Genomic DNA, 26,093 nt, shown 5'->3' with positions numbered 1-26,093 from the left:
CTGAGCTGTGAAAGAGCGAGGATTCCTTCCAGAGGACAGGACGAGTGTTGGCCAAGAGGCAGAAATTGCAGAAATTGCCAGTCTTATTTCCACCTTCTAGAGGGGCTGGTATTTATATCTTTTTAGATTTCCCTTGCTTTTCCAGTCTCTGCTGATTCTTTGGCCTGTTTTCTCTGACCAGCACAAGCACAGTCGCAGACTCCTACCGCTGGGTGAACCACACAGTTGGCAACAAAACAGTTGTGGAAGAAGGTTATTACTATCTCAACAACTTTGACAACATTCTGAACAGCTTTGGTAAGGGCACTTTTGTCCCTAGGAAAGCTTATCCTGTGTTCCTGCAGAGCTGGATGGCTCTGTAATGCTGTAATGCTGATGTGAGCCCGGGACTCTCCCAGGGAGTCCTGCTAATGCACCTCACTCAGCATCCTGCTCCTTCTGTCTGGAGAGCTCCAGCTGACTGATTGTGCCAGCCCTGCTCTGCAGGGTAAGCAGAGGTCTCTCAGAGCCAGCTGGAAGCCAGCAGATCTGTTCTGGCTGCTGGTCAGACCTGAGGTGTGTAAGGAGGGCATTAAATCACTGCCCTTCTTAAGAACCAGCAGCAGTGCCTCTCTGTAAACCCTCTGATGAGGAATAGTTTGAATGTGTTGATTACTCTCCATGATTTTTCTTAATGTGTGAGCAGAATGCTTATCTCCTGGAGATTTCAGAGCTCTCTGGTGAAGAGTCAGGTCTGGTTTCTTTAAGAAACAGAGATGAAGCCGTGCTGCAGGTTCCGTGGGTCTGACCCCCTTTGTCTGAAGTAATTGCAGTGGGGAGGGTCTGCGTTCTCTCTGGATTTGCTCTCTTTATTCAGACTTTGCTGTCTTGTTTCAGTCTTCCCTGTTAGACACTTTATCTAAAAGTCACTGTGAAACAGGTCAGGATGGATAAAACAATTAGCTGTGTGTGTTTTCTCCCTCTTCTGTGCAGTGACACTGTTTGAGCTGACGGTGGTCAATGACTGGTACATCATCATGGTGAGTGAGCCCTGCAGGCAGCACAGACTGTCAGCTCAGGCACACCTTCCACACCACCACTGCTTTTCTTCCCATGGTGACTTTTGGTCCTGGCTGTTGGGAGGCATTTGGCCCCTGCCATGCTGCTGGGCACCTTTTCAGCCTTCACAGGCTGGACAAACGAAGTCACCCTGTGCTCCAGTTTGTCACCCTGCTGTCCAAGCTGTGTTCTCGTAGCACAGTGGCTCTTACAGCCACCAGCTTTGGATGTTCTGTGTGTTTGCCTGTAGGAACATCTCTTTTTAGCTGCAAGGACCTGTTTGGGAATTGAGAATTGCACAAGCAGTCCCTTGGGCCCGAGTGTTTGTGCTGCTTTGTGCCTGTTGACAAGCAGGTAACAGTGCCTCTCCCTTCTTTTGTGCACTGCTCACTTCTTCCCTCTCCTCTTTAGGAAGGGGTGACATCCCAAACCACTCACTGGAGCCGTCTGTACTTCATGATCTTCTACATTGTGACCATGGTGGTGATGACAATCATCGTGGCTTTCATCCTGGACGCTTTTGTCTTCCGCATGAACTACACTCGGAAGAACCAGGATTCAGAAGGTCAGAACTGAGGCCTGGCCGACCTACAACGTTGTGTCTTCTCTCCCTGGAACTTGGTCTCTAGGAGAGAATGGGATTGGCCAGGAAAAAACAGATTTTTAATTTTTTTTTTTCCTTTTAAGCCTGACATTCTGAGCTAATTCTTTTGCTTTTGTGTGATATTCCTGTCTGGTCTCTCTGCTCTGCCCCTCATCTCTCCCCCAGAGTTCCCCAAAAAGCATGTGTGGGTGTATTTATGTGGGTTTTATATATGTCCATATGTTTGTATGCACACACATACAAACTTAAACCACTTGAGCCATTTCAACCAAATTCTTTGAAAATAGGAAGTCTGTGTGCATTTCATGCAAGATTTCTAGGAAACCTTGCAACAATGATGTAGCAAAGCTCAATAATATTTTTTAAACCAATTTCCCTTCCTCACTAATACAGTCACTGATGGCAGGATGTGTCTCCAAGGTGATTTGGACTTTTTGCCATGACCTGGAGGACTACAGACACTGCCTGTCCATTCTTCCCACATTTTCTGATTGTACTTAGGCTGCTGACTCTGTGCTGGTTTTGGACATGCCTTCTCCTCTAGGAACTGGCAGTGACTGGGCTCTCCATCCCCCTCATCACTCACTGTCCTTTTTCTCCTGAGCTGGGGGGTCTGGAACTGCAGGTACCTTCCTGACCTGCTAATTCAGGTGCCAATGCCACACTAATGGCTTACAGCCCTTCTCCTGCTATTCCTTCACCTGAAGGCCACAACCCCCCATTTTTTCAGGTGCCAGAAGATCAAATCTGTGTGGCCCAGGAGCTGTTAATTAGGGAAACACTTGTGATCCTTCCTGCACCCAGTTTGAAGGGAGCAGTGAAGGGCATTGGTCAGCCCTGGACTCCCAAGCCCTCTTAGGCAGGTGAAAGTCAAAAGGCAGCAACTCTTGTGTGATTATTTGATTTCTTAATTTACAGGTTAGCAAAAAGCTACAAGTTTGGGGTTTTTTTTAAGATACCAAGGAGCCTGATGAGAATAGTTTGAGTCAGAAGGTCTTCTAGCCCTACACACCAGTTAACTTTCTCCCTGCCTTATTGGGGGTTGAGCATATCCATGTTCCAGTCCCAAAAGCAGGTACAGACTGTACCTGACCTCTGGCTTGGCCCTGTGTGCTTTAGGCTTTGCCTTCCAAGGTTATTGCAGCAGCTGTTGAAGCAATGCTCATCTTGGAGACTTTTTTTTTTGTCTCTCTGTTTCTTCCCACTCCAGAAGATAATGGCATTGTGCTGGAGAAGGAGATCTCCAAGGAGGAGGTGATTGGCATAATTGAGCTGTACAAGAGGACTTCAGCTGCCACTGAAACAGCTCAGCTGCAGAAGATCGTGTTGCAGATGGACAAATATGGGGTAAGAGCACTGCAAGGTCTCACCTTCAGGAGAGGGAGGTGTGCCAGGCCACTTTGTCTGTCTGGAGGCAGAAGATCCACCTGCCTCTGCAGTGTTGAGGGCTGAGTTGCTGGAGTGACTCTGCAGCACCACAAAATGTTGCTGCTCTAGAAAAGCAGCAGCTGCTCCTTGCTTAGCCTTGACAAAGGCTCATCCCTGCTGCCTACAAACTTCCCTTAGAGCTGTCCTGGCCCCATGCTGACTGAAAAAAAGCATATTTATTTTTCCTCTAAGGAAGCCACTATCTCATAATTCTCCTGCCTCTCTCTGTGCCATCATGCACTGAGGCTTGGACAGTCCTGAGGCATTATGCAGCAGCATGATGGCATTGATCCCAGGTCTTTCCTTTCTCCATGGCACTGTTTATGCTTCCATTCTAAAACATGGGAAATGAGCTCTTGTCTCAGAACTGTTGTCTCATGCATCTGGGAGGAGCTGAAGTGGTTGTTTTAATAATGACCATTGTACCCCTGTGTCACCATGACGCAGGGAGGTGCTGCAGCCTCTCAGGTGACAACAGGAGGAGCCTGGGGTAGTCTGAGCTCATCAATGGGTGATGGGTGTCCAGAGGAAGCATGCCTGAAGTTCCAGGACAGATCCAGCTGCTGAATGTCTTTTTTGGTGTTTCCTCCTTCTTGTCCCAACTCTTTAGCAAATGTCAATGGTGTTTCTGGGACGCAGGTCGAGGACCAAGAGTGATCTGAGTATGAAGATGTATGAGGAGGAGATACAGGTATGTGAGCCTGAGCTGGAGCTGTGCCACCAAGTCTGTGGTGAGAACATTCCCTGGAATAACAACCCATCCTTTCAAGCACTGGGGACTGCTTTCCTCTGAGGCCAGGGGTTTGTGAAACCACAGAGCACATCAGAGCTCCTCAGTGTGTGCAGGTGTGTCAGGCCAGGCACAGTAACCATGCTGGGGGTGTGCACAGGCACTTGTGCTTTGCTGAGCTGCCCTGGGCTCCCCGGGTGTCTGCTGGGGCAGGGCTGCTGAGCACAGAGCTCTTAAACCTCTGGAATGTGCTTGAGCTTGGGTGTGTCAGTCTGACACAGAAACCAGGGCTTGTCCCAGGCAGGGCTGCCTGGTTTGCAGACTGAGCAAGATGGGAGACAAGTAAATCAGCAGATTCCCTGGATTTTTAGCACCTTCCTGCCAGTGCCATCCGTGGTCAGGAGCTTCCTGCCATGGGTTTGGTCACTGTCCTGCCAAAGGCAGTTGAAGGTCATGGGCTAATGTAATGATCAGTGCTGAAAGAATCAGCCTTGTAACCATTTGAGTCTGCCCTTTGTTCCCAGAGCAAACAGATTGGGGATGAGTCTTGAGCCCCCCTGAGGAAAATGCACATTACTTACCATTTACATTATTTACCATTTACATTATTTACCATTTACATTATTTACCATTTACATTATTTACTGGGTCACCTGCAGAGAAACTCCCTGCCTGTTCTGCTTGGTCTGGTCCTGAGGGATGGGACATCCTGGCACACCCTGGTGCTGCCCAGCATCAGGAGCAGTCCCAGACATCATGGGAGCAGCTGTACTCAAGCCCTGTGTGTTCAGGAGGGACATCCTGAGGGGAGGGATGCTTGCTTGGGCTGTGGGTGGCGAGGTCTCGGTGCACCCACCACAGCCATGCTGCAGTTAGCTGGGTTGTTCCAGGAGTTCAGGATCTATCCAGGGCTTTGGAAAGAGCCGTCTGTGCCTGAAAACAGGTGCCCTCACATGGCAGAGACAGGAGGCTCTGCCCTTTTGGGGTGTGTGAGGCACAGCCTGATCCCTGCCTGTTTACTCCCCTGCTGCAGGAGTGGTACGAGGAGCACTCCAGGAAAGAGGAATCTCAAACACCACTGCAAGAGCCTGCATCTGCTTCCAGCAGCTCTCTGAAGCCCCTGAGCCTCCGACAACGCTCCCAGACTGTCATTTAGGCCTAGCTAACGCGAGCCACCTTCTATGCAATAACCTAGAGTATTCCTCCCTAGGCTGTATTTTGGGAGGGTGTATATAGATCTGTCAGTGTACCAGTGTAGGGATCAAATCTCGCCCCCAGCAGTGGTTGCTGAGAAGCCAGAGGCCTGGGGGGCTCTGGGGAAGGCTGCTGCACACAGATGGAGCGTGATGCCATGCTCAGCACATCTGGGCAGAACAGAGCCCTTGTCCCTGTGAGCCCTTTCCCAGGCTCCAGCTCCTGCTGCTTGTCTTACCACTAACAGACCTTGGGGAAAGGGATGTGTAATCCATTAACAGCAGGGAGTTCGCTGAAGTCACCTGCTTAACAGTAAAACTTCGGCCCTTTTGGAAGACCCCTGCTGCTCAAAGGGTACCATTAACCTAGGGACAAAAGATCAGGGAGTGAGTTTTTGTTTCTTCTCCACCTTCCTTACGCAAAGAAAGGGGAGGTGGTGTGAGATCTCAGCACTTTGGAAGGGCAGCCTGCCCTCCCCCTCCTTTTTGGCACACCTAGATGTACTCCCCGTAGTAGCTGCAGCTCTGATTAGTGAATTTTGCTGTCCCGGAGCAGTTCTGAGGCAGAACTGAGGGCCAGCACCTCATGTTATGACCACAGGTGGGACAGGGCTTTGGAGACTCTCTCTGCTGTATCTGCATCGCTGCTGGTCAGCCCTGCCCGTGGCACTGCCTGGGCTTGGGGTCACCTCTGCAAACCCCAGAGCTCCTGGCTGTGTTCAGGGAGGGGGATTCTGCAGGGTGACGTGGCTGTTGGGCTCTGCCACCTGCCCTGTAAAACCTCCCTGGCTGGTCCTTAGCTTGGATAAATGGCTGGGAATAGTGGAAGGTTTTGCAGCTCCAAGTTTGGCTTTTTTTCTGGCTGGCTCTGGGTTAAGGAGAGCTCCTGGGCATTGCACAGTCCTGCTGGTCAGTCCTCAGTCCAGCTGAGCGAGTCCCAGCTCAGAGTGGGGCTCCTCCCTTGCAGGGATGTTTCTCAGTCAGATCTTGGGAAGATCCACTGAAGAGCTCTGCTCTTCCCCTGGATTTTGGATGCAGGAGAAGTGTGGAAGACAAGGATTCTTCTCACCTGTCTGCTTTTCTGCACCTGAGAGCTGAGGGATGAGGAGGAAGGGAGGTAAAAGGGATCCCTTCCCAGCTGTGCCATGTTTGTGGGATTGTGGCACTCGTGTCATCAATCATTAACATTTGTCTCTCCAGGTCCCTCTTTTCCCTGTCAGCACTGGAAGGTCTGAGGGCTGGAAGTCCCTGGCAGCTGGCAGGTTCCCTCACCTCTTGCTGTTTGATCTTCCCTCGGGTTCAGACTAAGAGTGGAGCTTCCTGGGAAGGCTTCCTCCCTCCTCCAGGTGCACCAGGCAGTGGGAGATGTGTCCCCATTCCCTTTGTCCCTCATGCCTGTCTTCTCCTTGGTGGCCTCACCTCATGGCACAAGGACAGCAGGAGAGGGCTGATCCTACCTGGGCAGCTCAGGAGCATTTCCTGGGTGGGTGAGACTTTCAGAGGGAGGCAAGACAGAGCTGCTTCTGGAAATCTCTCTCTCCATGGCACGGTGGGAGCACTTGGAAGCTTTCCAGGCAGCACACACGCACCAGTGGCTGCTCCCAACCTTTGCCAAATTCCCTGGGTTCCTCATGGGTAACTCGTTGTTTCCTTTCTGGATACTTACAGGTATGAAACTACTTCTGAGCTGACCCGTGAAGGACTTTAAAGGGCTGTTTTCCAAACCATAAATTCACCCACAGGTTAACAAGCAGTGCAGTTGTTGCTCTTGCAGTTGCTCTGCGTGGAGTCGCAGCCCGGGAGGTTGATCCAGATTAGTCCTGGGGCTGCAGGAGATGGTGTTTATTGTGCTTTAAGTTGTGGGCAGGAAGAATGAGCATTATGAAGGTCAGTGGGGGGAAAAAAATGTGGCTGTGTTTAATCTCCACATTCCCCTACAGCCATCTTCTGCTGGCAGAGCTGTCAGTGACATTTTCATTTTTGTTTTGGGTGTTTTCTGGGTGTGAAAGGAGCTGTGGCTTTAAGCTGTGGTGAGGAGGGCACTGGCTGCTGATCACGCAATAAAGGGCTCCCTGGAGGGCTGGGGGTCAGGGTGCTGCCTCCAAGGTGTTGATCCTCCCCCACATACCCACTCTGTTCATTATTTTTGTAAAACCAAGGAGGGTGGCAGGAGTTAGCTTCTTCCATATGACTTTGGAAGGAAACTAAAGTTTGAGTACGGGGCATCCCCTTCTATTTATCCTCCTCTCCCTCCCCCGACACACAGACTGACGATGGAGACAATCATTTTGTAGGGAGCACGGGAGGAAGCACTGCAGGATTTTGTATGCTGGTGTTTTGTTTATAAAAAAAACCCCAATTTTATGGATGTGTCTGTCAGATGTTCTCTAGATTTTTTTCAGGCGCACTAATAAAGAGCATCCTCGGCTTCGTAAAGGCAGCGGCTTCCTTTCCTCCTTCCCGTGTTGTTCCAGAGGTGGGGTTTGGCCAGGCTGGAGCATTTCCAGTGTTTGAAGAGGAGCCTGCCCGCCCTCTCCGGTGGCAAGTGCTTGTGTTGGGAATATTTTGCCTGCATGCCCTGCTGAGCTGCTCTGCATTCCTGTCCCAGGACATTACAGAGCCTTCCCTTCTGCCTTCCCCCTGCCAGGGGGAAACATCAAGAAAACACTTTCAAAGTTGTGTTTTCTAGAGCTGCCCCGGTGCAGTGTTGAGGCCACAAGGGGTGTTTGACCCTGTACCTCTGTCCTGGGACATGGGCCAGGGTTTTTTGATTGCTTTAGCCCTACTTGTGGCAGGAAGTGGGCGTTGTGGCCCGGAGCAAGTTCTGGACAGAGCCAATGGCTGCAGGCACAAGGGAGTGTTATTTTTTGTGAAAGCTGCTGGTATCTGTTAGAAAAAGGAGAAATGCTCCAGGCCCAGGAGGAAAGGAGGAGGAGGAACCAGGTCTAACAGTTGTGGTGCTTGCCCAACACCCCCCTCTCCCATGGGGCAGGGATGTGGCTGTCCCTCTGGAGTGACAATTTGCTTTCCAGCCTGTGTCCTGTGAACCCTCCAGCTGGGAGCAGAACCATCCCACCCATTCCATTGTCCTGGCACTGTGCAGGATTCCCTGTCCCCAGGGACTGAGCCCGTGCTGTGGCCGTTCCCAGTGTGACAACATGTGACTGCTCTTGGGACATCAGCTACTGGAAACCACTTCCCACCCCCTCGGGAAAAACAGCTCTGGGTGTCCCAGGCTCCTGGCTGTTCCCTCTCCCCTCCAAAGGGTCTGTGCTGAGTAAGGGCTGTGTCACACCAGCACAGAGCAGGAGGAACAGCCCTTGCAGCAGGCAAAAGTCAAGGTTGGGTTTGTGGGGGTTTTTTATTTATTTTTTTATTGCAACTTTTTTACAGTGCCTAAATCTAGTCCTGCCAGAGGTCAACACTATGTGTGGAAACCTCCAAATCCTTTCCTACAGCTCTGCCCACCCCAGAAGGAGGTGAAAAGTAGGATCTGAAACTCAGGTTTAAAAACATGACTAAAAAAGGCAGGGGAAACCAGCCTCCCTTGGTTTGGTGTTTGTTTTTCCCTCAGGCTTTGCTTGCACTGAACCCAGTGTGGCCCTGGAGCACTGTGTGCCCTTAACCCTGTCTGGCTGTGCCCTGTCTGCTGTTCCAGGCCACGGTGCCAACGGGGACAGTCCTTCCCAAGGACAAAAGTGTGCCTGGACCTTGGCAGTCCCCTGTGCAGCACAGCTGCCCCAGCTGTGTCCCACAGCACGGCGTGGAGCTCACCAGGGGAAGGTGGAGCAGCTGAGGAGGCAAAACTGCTGCTGTGCCCCTGAGCTGGAGCCTCCCCACCCTCTGCTCCTGCCACTGCCACCAGACACAGCTGAGGTTTTGACGTGGCTCCCACCCAGAGTTCCTTAAACTACAGGGATTAGAGAGCGAGGAGAGGCTGTGGGCACCAACAGCTCCTTCCCCAAAGGACAGCAGGGGCCGAGGGCTGGGCTGGCACCTCCAGCACGGTGAGGTGCCCTTGTCCCCCTGCCAGGGCCGGGAGGGGACAGCGCGACCCCAGTGGGGTGGGGAGGCAGATCCAGGGCTGGATCTGCCGGGGCAGCTCACGGCGTGGAGAAGTGGATCACCCTGAACTCGGTGAGCAGGGCCACGCACAGGAACAGCAGGTAGTAGGCGATGAGGCAGACGCCATAGGCCTTTCCCAGCTGGAAGCACTGCGCTGGCACCGTCACGAAGGAGAACACCAGGCTCAGCCCCAGCGCCCCGGCCAGCACCCACACCAGGGGGCTGTCAGGCTCCAGCTGTGGGGAGATGAGGGTGATGTGGGGTGACACCGGTGTCCTGCTGCCAGCCCCGCCTGTGTCACCGTGTCACCGCAGCCCTACCTTCACCAGCGGCTGGCTGCTGGTCATCTGCAGCAGGCAGCCCAGGCCCACGCCCACCAGGATGTCTGGAGCACGTTCAGGATGGACACACAGCACAGCAGAGCTCCAGGGAGCACAGCCCTCTGCCCCACATCCTCCTCCTTCCTGCACCTCATGGCTAAAGCGTTCTCTCTCTGTGCTGAATACAACCCTGAGCACTCCAGGAGAGGCTTCAGCCCGCTCTGAGCACCACCCAAAACCCACTGGAGCGAGGCACGGCCCCCTCCCCTCCTTCCCTTTGGCACATCCCAAACCTCCATCCCAAACTCCTGCCCTGCTGGGGCAGCTGTGGGGACAGGGGGATGCTGCTGGCTCTGTCCCTGCCACCCCCAAATCCCTCAGTGTCCCCTTGCACTGTGGGAACACTGCGGGGTGTGCCAGTGCTGGGGGCACTCCGGGATGGTCCTGCCCAGCTCCTCCCCAGGGATTCTGCAGCATGAGGAGCTCTTCCTGGGCTGTAGGCAGGGAAACTCAGGCTGCTCCTGCCCCATGTGCCACCACCCGGGCATGCTCAGGATACTGAAGATGATGCCCCCGAAGCAGGCGGAGAAGGCCATGCGGGGATAGCCCTGCCGGGCCATGGTGAGGTCGGAGAAGGTGTCTGTGGAGGGAGAAAAGGAGACCTTGAGGATGGCAGGGGGACCCCAGGGTGTGCCAGGGGGGCACTGGGGAGCAGCAGAGCCCTCTCACCACCGATGCTGTTGCCCCAGGCCAGCAGTGTCAGGCCCAGCACGGTGTTGCTGAGCTGGAAGATGATGCCCAGGGTTCGCAGGATGTTCACCAGCTCTGTGGCTGCGGCGTTGATCCACATGGCACTGGCCAAAAACCCAAGGAAGGCAAACACCTGACAAGAAGAGGAACAGGCTGGTCCCTGTGTGCATCACCCAGGACCCTGCACCCCTCCTGGCATCCCTCTTGGAGACTTGGCAACTGGGAGAGAGGTCCAGCTTCCTGCTGTGCCCCAGCACCCTCAGCCCAGTCTGGAGCAGGCTGTGCTGGTCCCTGGTGGGTATTCAGGGCAGGGGGACACCTTACACAGTGATACTTGGGTGGCTCCTCATTGCTTGTGGTGATGAAGACGATGAGGGCCAGGGCAGAGGCAACCAGTGTGACCAGTCCCCAGACTGGGAAGATGCCCTGGATCTGGTACAGCCCATCTGCACAGGGTGGGGAGAGGAGGCATCAGAGAGGCTGGGACATGATCAATCCCACCAGGCTTGAGGCTTTCCCTAGGCAGGCCAGGCCTGCTCCATTTTCCCCCAGGGTGCTGGGGGGTCCCAGCCCCCCACCCTTGTGAGGGTATATCCAGCTGCAAACACAGCTTGGCTCTTCCCTGCCCATCCCTCCTCCCCACAATGGGAGCCAGCTCTGACAGGCTCCTGCAGTCCCCAGGGCTTTGGTGGCCATCTCAGCCCTGTCCCCTTCTGGAAGCTGGGACTGCCCCAGGCTCTTACAGGCGCCTGACTTCAGGGTGAGGACGCAGAGCAGAGGGCTGGTGAGGATGTGCAGGCAGTTGAGGGGTCTCCTCCAGTTCAGGTCATCCTTGTCGGGGTCCACAACGGGAACGGTGAGCAGCAGCACCAGCTCCACGGGCACCTGGCACAGGGGACACCCATCTGGGACACCCTGCGAGGTGCCCCATGACCTGCTCCCGACCCCACTGCCCCTGTGCCACCATCCCCACTGCAAATCCCCAGGGGGACAGAGCCCCCAGGGGCCAGCAGGGATGGGGATGCCCCTTGGGGGGCTCCTCCTGGCTCGTGTTCCCCCCTGCTCACCTTGAAAGCCTTGAAGAGCCTCCAGTACCAGGGCTTCCTCCTCCACTTGCGGTAGTCCAAGGGGCTGAGGGCCGTGGTGAGGATGCGCAGGGAGGTCTCCTGGGAGGGCAGCAGGGGCCGGTACTCCTCCCCTGTGAGGGGCCACGGGGACTCAGCGGGGTGGGGGCTCCCTGTCCTCCCCAGCCCTTCCAGCATGGGGCTGCAGTTCCCTGTGTGTCCCCAGGGAGCTCCCCCTGCCCCACAGGCTCTGTCACGCCTGCAGCAGCCTGGGGGGCTCTGGGACCCCCGAGGACTGAGCGGAGGCAGCCCTGAGCCCACAGGGAACAGCGTACCATAGTCCCCACTGTTTGTGCCCGAGGGCTCCGGCTCTTCCACATCTGTCGGCATCTCTGTGGGGAAGAGGAGCGGGCAGGGGCACTGGAAGGGGACCCCAACACACCAGGGGTCCCATCCCAGCTGGGCAGGCCTTACCTGGCTCCCAGGGTCCGGGAGGGGCCAGCCCGTCCCCCCGCTGCCGCCGGTGGATCCAGGTGCAGAGCACCACGGTGAGCACGTAGAACACGTAGAGCCCCAGGTATCCTGAGATGGGGGAGTCATGGGGGGGTCACGGCACCCCCATCACCCCCAGGCTGCTCCCACCATCCCCAACTCCCACAGCGCTCACCCAGAGCCTCTCCCAGCCTGATCCTGCCCAAGTAGAGGACCACGAAGGTGAGGAAGACGGCCACCATGTAGAAGATGACGTCCCTGAGGAAGGGCCTGGAGGCAGCCGTGAAGGGCTTGACCAGGGCGATGCCCCCGGCCACCACCGTGGTCACAAACACACCGGCACCTGCCAGCACAGCGGGACTCTGGGCACACGGGAACATCCCACAGCTCCCAAGTGCCACCCCACGAGGACATGGCAGTGGGGTCTCCTTACCAAAGATGGCCCCGATGGCCAGCCCCGCTGTCCGGGGGTCGGAGAAGGCCACCATAGCACTGAAGACATCAGGTGCCCCGTTTCCAAAGGCCAGGAATGTGACACCATGGAGAGGGGATGTCAAGGAAAAGGCCTGGTGTCCTCCTCCCCGTGTACTCCTGTCCAGTGCCAGCACATGACCACTTGTCCCGCTGTCACCTCCAGCTCACCCTCAGAACTGGTTGCCCCTGGCATGATGCTGAGGGGACTCAAAGTGGCCCTGTCACGGCCACCTCCCCTGCCCTGTCCCCACATCCCTCCTGGCTGAGAGCCCCTGTGATTTGCCAAGGATACTGCCACGTTGTGGGACAGCTTCAGGTTGGTGGAGATGGCTGATAAATTGGGGCAGAAGCTGGAAGGGCAGAGGAGACAGAGAGAGGTGATGGGGCTGCTTGGGGACCACGGGGCTCCTGGTCACTCTGGGGACAGTCCCCTCCTCTGCTGGGCCACTCACAATTTCTCTGCCGTCACGCCGAGGATGATGAACAGGTACAGGAGCCAGAGAGCCTGTGGGGTCAGGGGTGGCACAGAGAGGGGTCACTGGGGTCCCCAGCACACCCCCCACAGCAAAGCATCCCCAGCACCGCCCTTTCCCGTCCTTACATAGAGGGTGACAGCCAGGGGCAGCAGCCGGGGCGGGAAGACACAGAAGACCCCATCGAGGTAGTCGAGGAAGCCCCCGTCCAGCCGGCAGTCGGGGTTGCTCCGGATGAAGTGGCACCACTCGGAGCTGTTGTGCTTCCGAACCTCCCAGCACTGCGGGGCACAGGGGACGCTGCTTGGCCGGGCCCCCGAGCTCCCACCGCCCTCCCCGAGCTCCCACCGCCCCCACAAGGGCCGGACGGGGCTGCTTTTGGCAGGTCACTGTTAACCCTGCCTCAGTTTCCCCACCTGTGCTACATGTGCGTGGGTCGAGGGCTGTGCCAGGGCCAGCAGAGGTGGAAACCTTTGTCCCCACCCTGTCCTTGTCCCCACACAGCCCACACCCACCCCGGGCCATGGGAAGGCGCCGGCCTGGCAAGCAGTGAGGTTTTTGGAAGAGAAAACCAGCAGCGGAGGAAATCCTGGTGAGATCCCTGCTGCGATGGCGGGGTCGTGGAAGCAGGGACGGGACGGGACAGCAGCACCCCGGCAGCACCCAAATCCCTCCCGGCGTCCCCCCCAAATCCCACCGCAGCCCCCAGACTTACATCCAGGCCCCGTCCGTGGCTCAGAGCATCCCCCCCGGGAGGAATCGTGTGCCCCACGTCCAGCAGCAGCGGGGGCCCGGCTGGCAGTGCCCCGGCCAGGCTGAGCATCCCGGCCAGCCCCGTGGCCCCCTGCCCCATGGTCCCCTGGCCCTGGCGGGGACAGCCCCGGGGGACACCTACCACCGGCAGCGGTCCCCGGGGGCCGAGAGCGGGGGCTGTCCCCGGGCCCCCATCCCGCGCTCCCCGGCCGGGGCGAGGAGGGGTTAAAAATTAATAATAAAATTGGAAATTATAATTAATGCTAAAAATAATAAAACGGATAAAAAGCAAAGCCCCCAGCGGGCAGGTTGAGCCCCGGCCGCCGCGCCGCGTCCCCGCCGGGGGGTTCAGCCCGGGACCACCCCGATGGCAGGGAGGGGGAATGGCACCCGCACCCCACGGAGAAGGAGCGGGGGACCCGGGGGCACCCCCGAGGGCAGAGCGGGGACAGAGGGGCGGCGGTGCGGGTGGGGACGGGGACCCCGGGGAGGGTGTGGGGGATCCCGGGCGGGGGTGCGGGGATGGATGGGGGTACCCGGGGACCCCAGCCGCGGCGCGGCCCCACCGTGTCGGCGCGGCCCCGCTGCCGTGCGCGGGCAGCTGATCCCCAGCGCCCCCCCGCCTTAAAGGGGCCGCCACCCTCCGCCCTTAAAGCGACAGCCACGCTTTCCCACGCGGCTGGCGGCGGAGAGGGGACACACGCGGCTCTCTGCCCCGTGCCGTCCCTTCAGGCCGGGACACCCACCCTGCGTGCTGCGCCCACCCACAGCCCCGCTTTGGGGTGACCCTCTGAGAACCAGCGGGCCCAGCGCCGGCGTGCCCGGGGATGGTGTCCCGTGATGGGGCGGCCTCGGGGGCTGTACAGACCCCCGTGCCGGTGGCCCGACACCCCACGGAGGAGCCGGTCCCCCTCTCCGCACGCGTGCCCCCAGCTCCAGGACAGCCCAGCCTCAACCGTGCCCCGTGCAGGCGCCATGTCCTGTTTGTGGGGTGCCGGTCGGCCCCCCTGGCCGGAGCCGCAGGATCCTAATGGGATTCAGAGATCCATTTCCCACCCTGGCCAGTTCCTTGCTGGAGCTGCATTCTGCCCCTCTCCCCGGAGAGAGGTGAAAGGAGGTGCACAAGGCCGGGGCTGCCGCGGCTGTGGGGCGCAAGGGAAGCGGCAGCACCCGCCGTGCTCCCCCTGCCCCGAACACGGGGACACGCCGGGGGCCGGGCTGCTCCCGCGAGGGGTCCCCGCGTGTTCCCCCAAAAGCGGGGCACGGCTGGGGCAGGGCGAGGGAAGCTGCGCACATCTCCTGCGGGCGTGGCGCTGGGAGAGGCGGGATGGGAGCGTGGATATGAGCGTGGGGCGGTGGGGCAGCACATGGGGGACGGGGGCTGATGTGGGGGGGCCCGAGGGGTCCCCACGGCCACAGAGCGGGGGGCGTGGCCACGCCAAAGCCCCGCCCCATGTGAGGCGTTAACACAGGCAGCCTGTGGGGGCGTGGCCAACGCACGCCCCGCCCCCAGGCAGGGCTCATCCCATTGGTATACGCAGCTCCACTGGGGGCGTGGTCTCACACACGCTCCGCCCTCAATGTGCCCCGCCCCATTAATGCAACAGGGCGCCTTGGGGCGTGGCCACAATGAAGCCCCGCCCAAACCCCGCCCACTCACGCGCGCAGGCGCCAATGGGGGCGTGGCCCTGGCCTAGCCCCGCCCCTCGGTGTCCCCGCCATGGCGGCCCCGCGGGCGCTGCTGGTGGCTGCGCTCCTGTCCCCGCTGCTGTCCCCGCTCCTCTCCGCCGTCCCGGCCGGCACAGCCGCGTCCCCGGTGCCCCGCAATGTCTCCGTGCTGCTGGAGCCCGGCTCCGAGCGGCTGCGCGTCCTCCCCGGCCGCCACCCCGCCGCCGTCGCCTGGGCCAGCCTCGATGACCGCATCCCTCACGTCGGGTACGGCGCGGGTGGGACGGGACGGGCGCCTCATGCAGCCGAGCCGGGACACGGTGGCCGCGGGGGAGTGACTCGTCCGTGACCCACCGTGACCGTGTCCCCACAGCTGGGCCTTCCTGGAGGTGACCACCAACGCCTCGTACAATGACAGCCTGCAGGCCTACGCTGCTGGGCTGGCCGAGGCTGCCGTCACCGAGCAGGTAAGGAGGGACCCCTCCAGAAATGCGTGCCGTGCTCCCTCCCCGGGCTGTCCCCCGGCGGTGACAGCGCGGCCCTGTCCCCCAGCTGATGTACATGCACTGGATGAACACCATGGTGGGCTACTGCGGCCCCTTCAAGTACGAGAGCGAGTACTGCCAGAAACTGCGCAACTACCTGGAGGCCAACCTGGCCTGGATGGAGGAGCAGATGGCGAAAGGGCAGGACCCCGAGTACTGGCACCAGGTGAGGATAGGGACCCCCCACCCAGGGACCCGTCCTGGATCCTCCTGGGCCTTTAATCCAGAGGTCAGTGCTGGGCAGCGAGCTGTCCTGGCTGAGCTCCGGGCAGGATGACAGGGATGTGCTCACTCCTTCCTGGGGTGAGTAGAGGCGACTGGTGGCTTCTCCTTGCCAGAGCCTCGCGTGCTGCAGCTGGGGTGCACAGGAAGTGGCTTTGTCACCCTCACCATGGGTGCTGAGTCATGACCTTGCTGGCAGTGACACTTCCCCCCTGTGCCTCTGCAGCAGCACTGAGACCCAGCTGATCTGCTCTGTCCCCTGGGGGAATGAGGGAGCCTGTCCCCCAAAACTTCTCAGCCCACCTCCTCACAAGAGCCAGGTGCCAGCTGTGTCCCCTGTCCCCAGGTGCGCCTGGCCCTGCTGCAGCTGAAGGGGCTGGAGGACAGCTACAACAAGCACCTGGACTTCCCCAGGGACAGGATCAACCTGGCACCCTTTGGCTTCCTGTAAGCTCCTTCTCAGAGGTGCTGGGGATTGGGGGATGGTAATCCCAGGGTTTGGGGGCAATCCCTGCTTGTCCAGGAACAGCCAGTTCTACTCCCAGCCCACTTTGTCCACCTTTTCTGGCCTCTTGTCTTCTTCTGCTGGGGCAGGACGGAGCCAAGGCAGGTTGTCCTCTTCCCCACCCCATGGGCTGGGTGGTGGGTTCCCCCCTACAGCCCCTGCCTCAGTTTCCCCACTGCTGTGCTCCCCTTTTCCTCCCTGCTCATGCCACCAGGGTGCTCCCAGCACAAGTGCCTGCACTGGGGTGTGGTAGAGATGGACAGACAGACAGAGAGCTCTGAGCCAGCTCAGCTTGGCTGGGGCATCCCTCACCTGACATCTTACGCCTTGCTTCCCCCCAGGCTGCTGCAGCTGGGGGGTGACCTGGAGGACCTGGAGTCTGCCCTGAACCGCTCCTCCCCGCAGCGTGTCCTGGGCTCGGGCTCCTGCTCGGCTCTCGTGAAGCTGCTGCCAGGCCACCGGGACCTGCTGGTGGCCCACGACACCTGGAGCTCCTACCAGGCCATGCTGCGCATCATCAAGAAATACACGCTGCCCTTCCGCACCTCGGCCGGCGGTGCGTGCGCTGGGCTGGGGGGGCTGCGCCTCACACCCCCCTTCTGATGCTCTGCATCCCCCCCTCCAGGCAAGTCTCAGATCCCTGGGAGCGTCCAGGTGTTCTCCTCCTACCCTGGCACCATCTTCTCCGTGGATGACTTCTACATCCTCAGCAGTGGGTTGGTGAGTGGGTCTGGTCCTCAGGGACCTCTCCCCGGCCCTGCTGCCCTCCCCTTCACTCCCTGCCCTGCAGGTCGCGCTGGAAACCACCATTGGGAACAACAACCCGGCCCTGTGGAAGTACCTGGAGCCCCGGGGGAGTGTCCTGGAGTGGCTGAGGAACATTGTGGCCAACCGGCTGGCCCGCAGCGGGCCCGAGTGGGCCACGGTCTTCCGACGCTTCAACAGCGGCACGTGAGTGGGGTGGGATGGGGCCTGGGAATTGGCCCTGGAGCTGTGGGATCGGATGGAGGGTGCCCAGGCTGCCAGAGGGACGCGTTCCTTGCTCTCTGTGCCAGGTACAACAACCAGTGGATGGTGGTGGACTACAACGCCTTCACACCGGGCAGGGCGAGCCCGGCGCTGGGCCTGCTGACGGTGCTGGAGCAGATCCCGTGAGTGGCTCCATTCCTCCCTGAGCCCCTGCTGTCTCCTCTCCCATCCCTGTGGCTTTGGGAAAGCCCTGAGGGTGGTGCCTGCCCAGCCCAGTGGGTGGTCACAGGGCGGTGGGGTGTGTCTGTGGCTCTGGGGATGCTGGTAGTGAGGTGATGGGTGCCCAGCGCCTCTGGCTGGGGTGGGAACCCCAATGGGGACCCCAGTGTGGGTTCCCCACAGCCCAGTATGTCCCCCACTATCCCCAGTGGCTTTTTCCCCTTCTGCTCTGACCAGTGTTCTTCCTCCCAGCACAGGGGCCTGGTGGTGGTGGCTGATCAGACAGAGCTGCTGTACCAGCAGGGCTACTGGGCCAGCTACAACGTGCCGTGAGTGCCATCCCTTCCCCATGGCCTGCCCTGGAAAGAGGGGCAGCAGTTGCCAACGTGCTGGGTTCCCCCACCCCAGGTACTTTGAGGAGATCTTCAACGCCAGTGGGAACCAGGAGCTGGTGAGGAAATACGGTGACTGGTTCACCTATGACAAGAACCCGCGTGCCCAGATCTTCCGCCGGAACCAGTCGCTGGTGCACGACCTGGACTCCATGATCCGCCTGATGCGGTGTGTGCCAGGAACTCCCAAACCCGCCTGTTCCTCTGAGGAATTTTCTGTCATCCAGGGGCTTTTTCCTTGTCTTCACTGTGGCTCTCTCCTGGCCCTTCTGCAGGTCCAACAACTACCTGCAGGACCCCCTGTCGCGGTGCAGGGGCTGCGACCCCCCCCAGAACGCCGAGAACGCCATCTCCGCCCGCTCCGACCTCAACCCTTCCAACGGCACCTACCCCTTCCCTGCCCTGCGCCAGCGTTGCCACGGCGGCATCGACATGAAGGTGTGGGAGCAGGCAGCCCTGGAGGGGCTCCTCCCTCCTTGGGGTGCTCCCCCAGCAGCTCTCAGGCTGTGCAGCCCATCCCCGGGGCTGACTCGCTGTTTTGTGTCCCTACCTGCAGGTCACCTCCTCGGGCATGGTCCCCACCTTCGGGCTGGTGGCAGTCAGCGGCCCCGCCTGGGACGATGTGCCCCCCTTCCGCTGGAGCACATCCCCCTGCAGCTCCCTGCTCCACATGGGCCATCCCGACCTCTGGACCTTCCCCCCAGTCAAGGTCCACTGGGACTGAGCAGGCGTTGGTCCTGTCTGTCCATCTGTCCATCCGTGGGCGTCTGTCCCATGGGGGATCCCTCTGTGGGGGCAGTGGGGTGTGGGGGGGTCTCAGCTCTGGAGTACACCCTCCCTGTTCTTCCTGCTTCTCAGGGTCCTGGCTGTGCTGCACAAGGGGCTGAGCCCAGCGTGTCCCCTCCCTGCCGTGGGGCTCTCCAATCCCTGCACCTTTCCCTGGGTGCTGATGCCTGGTTTGGGGGGGCTTTTCCCAGAAAAGGGGTGTCCTGGGAGGCTGGGGCTCACCTCGGCGCAGACAGGAGGGCAGTGAGCTGGTTTGGCTGTGGTAAATAAAGTGTTCTGTGCTGGTGGCTGTGCTTTGCTCTCTGCTGAGGTTCTCTGGTGGCTTCTGTTAGGGTTGGGCTCATGCAGGGGTCTCGCCCCCTCCCCATTAACAGGACGAGCTGCATCTCTGCAGGTGGGAGGGTGTGTGGCCAGTGAGGCCGGGGCTTTTGGGGTGCAGGCTGTGATGGGTTCTCTGCTGCTGGAATGGGGGAGCCCCACCGCTCAGCCCCTGGGAGTGGGAGACCATCCTCATGCCTTTTGTCTTCCTTTCCTCTGGCACCTGTGTGCCCCCCGTCCCCAAAACCCGCGGTGCAAAATCCTCTTAGGCAGCTCTCTTGATCCGCTCTGCCTCGTTAGGAATAACGAGGTCATTACCGGGGGATTAATGAGCTGCGGCTCGGCAGCGCTTTGAAGGTGCCAGGTTCCCACCGGGACTAGGGGCCTCTGGAGGCTGTGGAGGGGTGGGAGGGAGCAGGGCTGGGCTGTTGGGGTGCTGACACCCCAAAAGTTGGGATGGGTGCTCTGGGGAAGGTGGGGTGTCTGTACACACTGCAGGTAAGTTGGGGATGGCAGAGCCTGTGTCTCCTTGTGCCCCCATGGTATGTGGGCTACTGTGGAAGGGGGGAGGGCTGATTTTGGGGCCCCCGTGCCTCAGTTTCCCCTGGCAGATCACTGTCACTGTGTGAGGGAGCAGCAAGAAGGAGCAGGGCACGCTGGAAATACCGCAGTGTTGCTGGTTCCCTTGTTTTGTTTCCTTGAAAGTGGAAAAACAAAAAGTTGTTAAATATCATCCCAGCTGCTGGCACAGTGTCAGCCAGGGACCCTGGCCAAGGGAAATGACCAGGTGCCAGCCTGGCATGCCTTCCTCACGGCAGGGATGGAGCCAAAGGGGAGCAGAAGAGGGACAGGGAGGGGGGTATGGGGTGGAAAGGGACCCCTGAGCTGAAATGTGGTGTCTTCCCCAAGGGGGTCTCCAACCTCAGCCCTGTGAGGCTTCTTGCACCCCTTTCCCAGCTCCTGCTCCTGTCCCACCCTTGTGGGAGTGGCTGCAGTCTCTGGCTACTGTGAGGTGATGGGGGGATCACTCCAAAGGGCCCCCCCCAGAGGGACTGAAGCTGTGCCTCCCTGTGATGCCCCCGTTCAAGAAACCCTCCTCATTCCCCTCCTTCCCAGGCCCCCGTGTCCCAGAAGCAGCGTGGCTCTGGTGCAGGGCTGTGCTCTGTGTTGGTCACTCGGGAGCCCAAGGGTGGTGTGGGAAGCAGGGATGTTTTGTTAGCACCAAAGCTTAGCTCCACCAGGAGCAGGGCTGCTCCAGAGCTCTCCCCCTGCTCGCTGCCTTCCAGCTGTGGGGGTTTGGGGCACAGTTTGGGTCAGGGGACCAAAATCCCATGTTCTGGTTTCACTGCTGTCTGCCTGGCACTGGGGCAGAACCGGGCACGGTGTGGGGTTCCCAGTGCACCCTGTTTGGGGTGTGTTTGTTCCAATGCAGTGTCCCCCCCTCGGGACTCCTTGTGCCCTTTGCTTCCAGGCCGCTTCAGCTTGGCCAGAGGAGCAGAGGAACCTTCTGCGGCTGCGGGGCTGCGGGCCAGGGCTGGGCCTTCCTCCAGATCCCAACTTCCTCCTCCTTGCTTGCTGTGGACACAACCAGCCCCTCAAAGCAGAGGTAGGACTTTTACCCTGGGGGTGTCACCGGGGCTGGATGACAAGGAGGGCTCCCAGAGGAAAGGAGGGGGCTCTCCCTGCTTTGTCTGGGGGCTGCTGGACCTTGGGGCTGGGCCAGTCCCTCTCTAAGGGGTGATCCTGGTCCATGGGGTGCCTGGCACGGCCAGCTGGAGCTGGGGGGGCTCATCCCGGGCTGGATGTGGCTGAGCCCCCCTGGGATGTGAAGCTTGGAGACGATTCAAGGGCTGCTGTGGGGTGGGGGCTTGGCAGGGTGAGCAGAGGGGCGTGATGGCTCGTTTGGAGGCAATGAGAGGTGTCTCGGCTGGGGGGTTGGGATGTGCAGGCTGCCCTGGCTCCACCAGGGGTTCAGGGGCAAAATCCTAAAGTCTGCTGCTCCGTGTTTCTGCCCAGACCTGATAATACCCGGAGCAAACCCTTGAACAATTTACGAGTCGCCTTTCCTCTTCCCCCATCTCCTGGGAGCCCACAGCCCATCTCCCGGGCATGTGAAAGCTGCCGGGATCTGGCTGGCGGGGCCACACGTGTTTGTCCCCGCCGTGTCACCCGGGATCGTGCCCGGCCATGCCTTCGGCACCGCTCCAGTGCCTGTAAAAGCCGCCCAGGGCTGAGCAAACAGCGGCGCCGGGGCAATGTCTGAGCCCTGCCCCTTGTCCTGCTCCGTGACCCGGGGGAGCTGGGGACACCGGCACTGCCCCTCGCTCTCCCCCTCGTGTCCCGCAGGCTCGGCGGTGGGTGAGGACACGCAGCGAGGTCCCGGGGGACAGCAGGTAATCGCCACCCCGGGACACAGGACAGGGTGAGCACCGGACACCTGGCGACACCAGGGGCGGCTGTGGCGATGGAGGAGGGGGTGGCCTGTCCTGGGATCTTCCATCTGCTGCATCTTAGAGATGGGAGGGGACACTGGGGACAGCCCTGTCCCTCCCGAGAGCCTCCTGTGCTCCGCACCGAGCCCGGGGAGGGCATCGGGGCTGCGGAGGGACCCGTGGGGAGCAGCTGCTGACTCCAGCGCCTCTCCCCAGCAGAACATCCTGGTCAGGTCATGGCAGCCCAGCCTGTCGGGGGCCAGAAGCCCTTCCACGTCGTTTCGCCCGTGCTGGAGAGCCTGCCCCTCTCCAAGGCCGTGGGCACCAAGGTCTTCATGAAACTGGAGAACGTCCAGCCCTCGGGATCCTTCAAGATCCGGGGCATCGGGCATCGGTGCCAGGATGTGAGTGTGGGCACGGTGTGCGCAGGGGGCTGCTCCTGCTCTCCTGGGGGGGTCACAGTGGGGGGGACACGGCCGCCCCCTCCCCTCTTTCTCTCCTGCCTTTCAGGCTGCCAGGAAGGGCTGCCGCCGCTTCGTCATCTCCTCAGGTAAATCCATCGCGAGCTGGGGGATGCTCCTGAGGAATCTGGGGATGTACAGGGGCTCGAGCCCTGCCTGACCCCCCACTTTCGGCAGGAGGAAACGCGGGTCTGGCGGCAGCGTACGCGGCCCGGCAGCTGGGGCTGCCCATCACCGTGGTGCTCCCCAGCAGCAGCGGCCCCACCCCCGCCCGCAAACTGGAGCAACTGGGGGCCACAGTCGAGGTCTATGGCAAGGTACCCCCAAAAGTGGGGTCTAGGGGGTCCAGAGGAGGCTGAGCCTGACCTCACCTGCTCATTGGTGCTTGGCAAAAACCCCATCCCGAAACGTCCCCTCTCCCGCATCCCCTGCGCGGCAGGGTTACCCTGGGAGCCCTCACCCGTTCTGGTGTCCCCCGCAGTGACAAGGGACCCATCCCGGGGTTCTGAGGGCTCTGTGGAGCCCTGCCGAGCCCCCCCTCGTCCCCACGCAGGTGTGGGATGATGCCAACAGGCGAGCCCAGGAGCTGGCTGAGACAGAGGGCTGGGTCAGCATCCACCCCTTCGATCACCCCTTGGTGTGGTGAGTGCAGCCAGGACTCGGCTCCTGCCCCCGGTCCCCATCCCCGGGATCCAGGCTGGCCCGGGGAGCCCCCCCAGGCTGCATCCCGCTGCCCCTCACCCTGCAGGGAGGGCCACGCCAGCCTGGTCCGGGAGCTGAAGGACTCTCTGGAGGCCAAACCAGGCGCCATCGTGGTGGCGGTGGGTGGCGGGGGGCTGCTGGCCGGTGTCGTGGCCGGCCTGCAGCAGGTGGGCTGGCAGGATGTCCCCATCATCGCCGCCGAGACCCAGGGAGCTCACAGCTTCCACGAGGCGCTCAAAGCCGGCCGGCTCGTCACCCTGCCCGACATCACCAGGTGAGCAGCCGGGCGAGCGGCGAGCTGGCAGGGCTCACGGAGCCGTGCTCGCCCTGACCGCCCCGTCCCCTCCTGTGCCAGCGTGGCCACCTGCCTGGGAGCCAAGACGGTGGCGGCGCGGGCGCTGGAGTGTGCCCGGGAGTGCCAGGTGATCTCGCAGGTGGTGGAGGACACGGAGGCTGTGCGGGCCGTGGAGCAGTTCCTGGGTGAGCGGGGGTGACCTTGGGGCTCTCTGGGGCTGCGGGGCGAGCTCTCAGTGCGTGCGCGGTCCCCGCAGATGACGAGAGGATGCTGGTGGAGCCGGCGTGCGGGGCCCCGCTGGCCGTGCTCTACTCGGGCCGGCTGCAGCGGCTGCAGAGCCAGGGGAGGCTGCGGACCCCGCTGGGCTCCGTGCTGCTCGTGGTGTGCGGCGGCAGCAACATCCACACTGGCCAGCTGCGGGACCTGAAGAGCCAGCTGGGGATGCAGTGACACCCGGCCCGGGCACGGGATGTGACAGAGCCCGGCTGCCGCGCTCTGCTCGCTTTCCTTCCCAAAGAACAGAAATAAAGCCCGGGGACGCGGGGCCGGGCTCCTCACGCAGCCTTTTCCAGCACAAGGCACCCATGCAGGGATGGGGAAACTGAGGCAGGGTGGTGCCCGTGCTGAGGGCGGGACTGGGGTCCACACGTCCCACTTTTATCCTCCCTACAACCATCCGCCCCCCCTCTCCTCCCTCCCCCTGCTCCTCCCCGGGCTGTTTGGGCTGCAGCTCCCCACCTCAATTAGCAAACGCTCCCTCTCTGACTAATTACTTTACTACTGGCTTTATGCATTATTATTGTAATGATTATTAATTAATACAATCTTCTCCCGTTCCTGCCACATTGGCTGTGGCCAGACGAGAACACCACTCTTGTTACAGTGATTTATCCGCGGGGATCCCCGGCCGGGTTTAGCACCTGCGGGCTCCGAGGTGCTACCCCTTCCCAGACCCCCGAGGATCCCTTTTTTTCGGCCCCCATCCCACTCTTTTCCCCATTCTCCCTTTCCCCCAGGCTTTCCTGCTCTCCTACATTTCCATTCTGCAGCTCTGTGTTTGCTTTTAGCCCTTTGCTGTGGCGCCTCCTGGGGTTTTTCTGTATCCTCCCAACATTTCTCCCCTCTCCTTCCTCCCACTCCGGGTGATGCGGGGTTTTGCTCCTGCTGGTGCTCCCCAGCCCCACCCGGTTCCCCTGTGAGCCTGTGCGCAGGGAGAGAAGCCCCTTGCTGTCCCCAAACCCCTCTCAGCCTCTTTTTTTGAGCAGAAGGGCGTCAGCCCCAGGACCAGCTCACCCCCATCCCTGCACAAAACCCTTTCCCTGAGCTGGCTGGAACCTCTCCCTGCCCTAAGCCCCCCACCGGCCAGGCCCCCTCCCCAGGTGCTTGGAGGAGGCCAAACCCCCATAAATCAAAACTCTGCCACTCCATCGTGAGCAATACCTTATGTAAAAAGGTGTTTCCAGGGAGCACCGAAGGCTGGAGAATCCTATTACGAGGCACACTATTAATTATAAGGAGTCAGCCCAGCCTACTCCAGCTATTTTTTATCCCAGGTCCAAAACCTGATTACTTTCCACCTTCTGCAGACCTTCCCATTCTGGAAAAATAAAAAGGCAAGAAGGTCAGGAAAAGAAAAAACAAAAAAAGCCAGCAAACAAAAAAAGGAATAGCGCTGGTGTTTGCCCAACAGCTTTTAAAAAGGAATTTATTCCCGCGATTCTGCTCAGGGGTGGGCCAGGAGCTCACGATGGTGATTCCTCAGCACGGTCCCACACAAGGGTCAGTGCTGGTGGTGACATGGGCGTGACTGTGGGGTTTGGGGTGACTCCCCCAAGCGCCCCAACAGGGAGCTTTTCCCCTCCCTGCCCTCATGAGGCCTTCGGGTGCCAGCTGGGGGTATTGGGCTCATGTCCCCGGCAGGGATGTGAGGTGTGGGGTGGCTGGGGACACCCCTGGGAGGTGGCACGGCCCCAGCTGGTGACCTCTGGTCGCTCTGCAGCTGGAGACAAGCAGGAATCCTGAGTGCTGCTGCCTGGCCGGGACCTTTGGGGTGATGAGCACCCCGGGTTTGGCTCCTGCAGCCAGCCCGGAGCTGCAGAGCTCCTCTGTGCCAGGGGATTATTCCTTGGGATCATCCCTGCTGTGATGGCTGTTCCTGCTGAGCCCCATCCTCCTGCGAGGTGGCAGCTTGGAGCACCATCCCCAATCCCTCCTGCAGCCTCTTCTGCCCAGGTCCCCGACATGGGGGTGTCCCAGCAGCCTAAAAACAACCCCCAGCTCTATGCCTTGGATTTTGAATTAATAATAATGATGATAATAATAATAATAGCAACCAGTGCTCACCCAGTGACTGAGCATTTCATTCTCCTCAAAATGATGCTGTGAGTGGGCTATTTACCAGCTCACCATCCTGTCCTTATAGGAAGTCCCCATCACCTGCTAACACCGACAGCCTGGAAGTGCTGCAGCCCAGGGGAGCAGCCGGCTGTGCTCCAGCCTCAGTTTCCCCATTTGTGAGAAGGGGAGAAGGTGTTTTTTCTGGGGGGTGAGGGGACACCAGTGTGTCCCTGCTGGCTCCCGGCTGAGGGCTCCCTCGGGGCTCAGCCTGCCTCGTTGGCCACCCCGTTATTAATGCCAGTAATGGTATAGGAAGGATAAATTCCACCACTTGGCTGAACAGAGAAAATATGCAGAGAAGTGGCTGGCTTTCCATAAATCATCGGTGCTCCGTGCTACAACCGAGCCAGGACTTAAAATTCAGGTCAGGAGAGAGGGACTCTCGTAAGCCAGCAAGGGAAGGTAATTTATTCTGTTTATATCGTTTTACTGCAAGACAAGGAGCGGGTGGGGGGGTGGGGATGAAAACTCTGCCATGATTTTGCATTTTAAATATTAGTTCAGAGCTGCAGCCTGCCTGGGACTTTTTATTTTTCTGTCTCAAGGAATAGAAAGCAGGAGAGAGAAGGGGAGCGAGTTGGGGTTCTGGGAGGAGACCCCCCGCTCCTGCCACCAGTGAGGCCAGGGAGAACGGGGCAAAAGCTGCTGCTGGCATTGCTGAACCCATCTTGGGGTGTCCCCCCCAGGCTGCCCCTTGGGGCTGCTCTGCCAGCAGGGCTGCAGGTCCCCGCCGGGCTGCTCTGGGAGGGTCTTGGGACCCAGGAGACAGGAATTGTGCATGTGAATTGTGGGGGAAGG

The 26,093-nt window shown here is 59.9% G+C and overlaps 4 protein-coding genes across 11 annotated transcripts in view; 3 read left to right on the top strand and 1 right to left on the bottom strand.

The window, feature by feature from the left end:
* Positions 1–7,433, top strand: part of TPCN1 (two pore segment channel 1) — a 44,096-nt gene extending 36,663 nt beyond the window's left edge. For all 6 annotated transcript variants that reach the window (XM_058851966.1, XM_058851965.1, XM_058851968.1 and 3 more), the window contains 6 exons: positions 182–297; positions 973–1,019; positions 1,450–1,603; positions 2,853–2,989; positions 3,681–3,761; positions 4,834–7,433. In XM_058851966.1, coding sequence (XP_058707949.1) covers positions 182–297; positions 973–1,019; positions 1,450–1,603; positions 2,853–2,989; positions 3,681–3,761; positions 4,834–4,956 — 658 coding nt within the window. In that variant the 3' untranslated portion in view covers positions 4,957–7,433. The remainder of the gene's footprint in view (positions 1–181; positions 298–972; positions 1,020–1,449; positions 1,604–2,852; positions 2,990–3,680; positions 3,762–4,833) is intronic.
* Positions 7,434–8,321: 888 nt separating this feature from the next.
* SLC8B1 (solute carrier family 8 member B1) lies at positions 8,322–13,931 on the bottom strand. The gene is made up of 15 exons (XM_058851982.1): positions 13,347–13,931; positions 12,760–12,912; positions 12,611–12,663; positions 12,451–12,508; positions 12,118–12,250; positions 11,860–12,027; positions 11,667–11,774; positions 11,528–11,584; positions 11,196–11,326; positions 10,872–11,013; positions 10,453–10,574; positions 10,108–10,261; positions 9,938–10,018; positions 9,379–9,443; positions 8,322–9,294 (listed from the first exon to the last, which is right to left on the bottom strand). The coding sequence occupies exons 1-15, from the start codon at positions 13,482–13,484 to the stop codon at positions 9,097–9,099; spliced, it is 1,761 nt and encodes a 586-aa protein (XP_058707965.1). The 5' UTR covers positions 13,485–13,931; the 3' UTR covers positions 8,322–9,096.
* Positions 13,932–15,067: 1,136 nt separating this feature from the next.
* On the top strand, positions 15,068–18,977 carry PLBD2 (phospholipase B domain containing 2). The gene is made up of 12 exons (XM_058851972.1): positions 15,068–15,319; positions 15,426–15,519; positions 15,605–15,763; positions 16,166–16,266; positions 16,666–16,880; positions 16,950–17,044; positions 17,115–17,275; positions 17,380–17,475; positions 17,770–17,841; positions 17,921–18,073; positions 18,180–18,342; positions 18,461–18,977. Exons 1-12 carry the CDS (start codon positions 15,105–15,107, stop codon positions 18,626–18,628), a joined length of 1,692 nt encoding a protein of 563 aa, XP_058707955.1. The 5' UTR covers positions 15,068–15,104; the 3' UTR covers positions 18,629–18,977.
* A 1,535-nt stretch (positions 18,978–20,512) lies between these two features.
* Positions 20,513–25,737, top strand: SDSL (serine dehydratase like). 3 transcript variants are annotated; one of them, XM_058851977.1, is made up of 9 exons: positions 20,513–20,614; positions 21,355–21,430; positions 21,660–21,844; positions 21,951–21,990; positions 22,079–22,218; positions 22,455–22,543; positions 22,650–22,877; positions 22,959–23,083; positions 23,155–25,737. In XM_058851977.1, exons 3-9 carry the CDS (start codon positions 21,677–21,679, stop codon positions 23,346–23,348), a joined length of 984 nt encoding a protein of 327 aa, XP_058707960.1. In that variant the 5' UTR covers positions 20,513–20,614; positions 21,355–21,430; positions 21,660–21,676; the 3' UTR covers positions 23,349–25,737. The 3 variants fall into 3 exon arrangements, with proteins under 3 accessions (XP_058707960.1, XP_058707962.1, XP_058707961.1); XM_058851979.1 differs by having other exon boundaries at positions 20,597–20,614; positions 21,355–21,401; XM_058851978.1 differs by lacking the exon at positions 20,513–20,614 and having other exon boundaries at positions 20,916–21,401.
* The last annotated feature ends 356 nt before the right edge of the window (positions 25,738–26,093 follow it).

This window comes from Poecile atricapillus, chromosome 16 (assembly GCF_030490865.1).
Source record: "Poecile atricapillus isolate bPoeAtr1 chromosome 16, bPoeAtr1.hap1, whole genome shotgun sequence".
NCBI classification, from domain to species: Eukaryota; Metazoa; Chordata; class Aves; order Passeriformes; family Paridae; genus Poecile; species Poecile atricapillus.
Note: the sequence above shows the minus strand (reverse complement) of the source record. Positions and strands in the feature narration are given on the sequence as shown.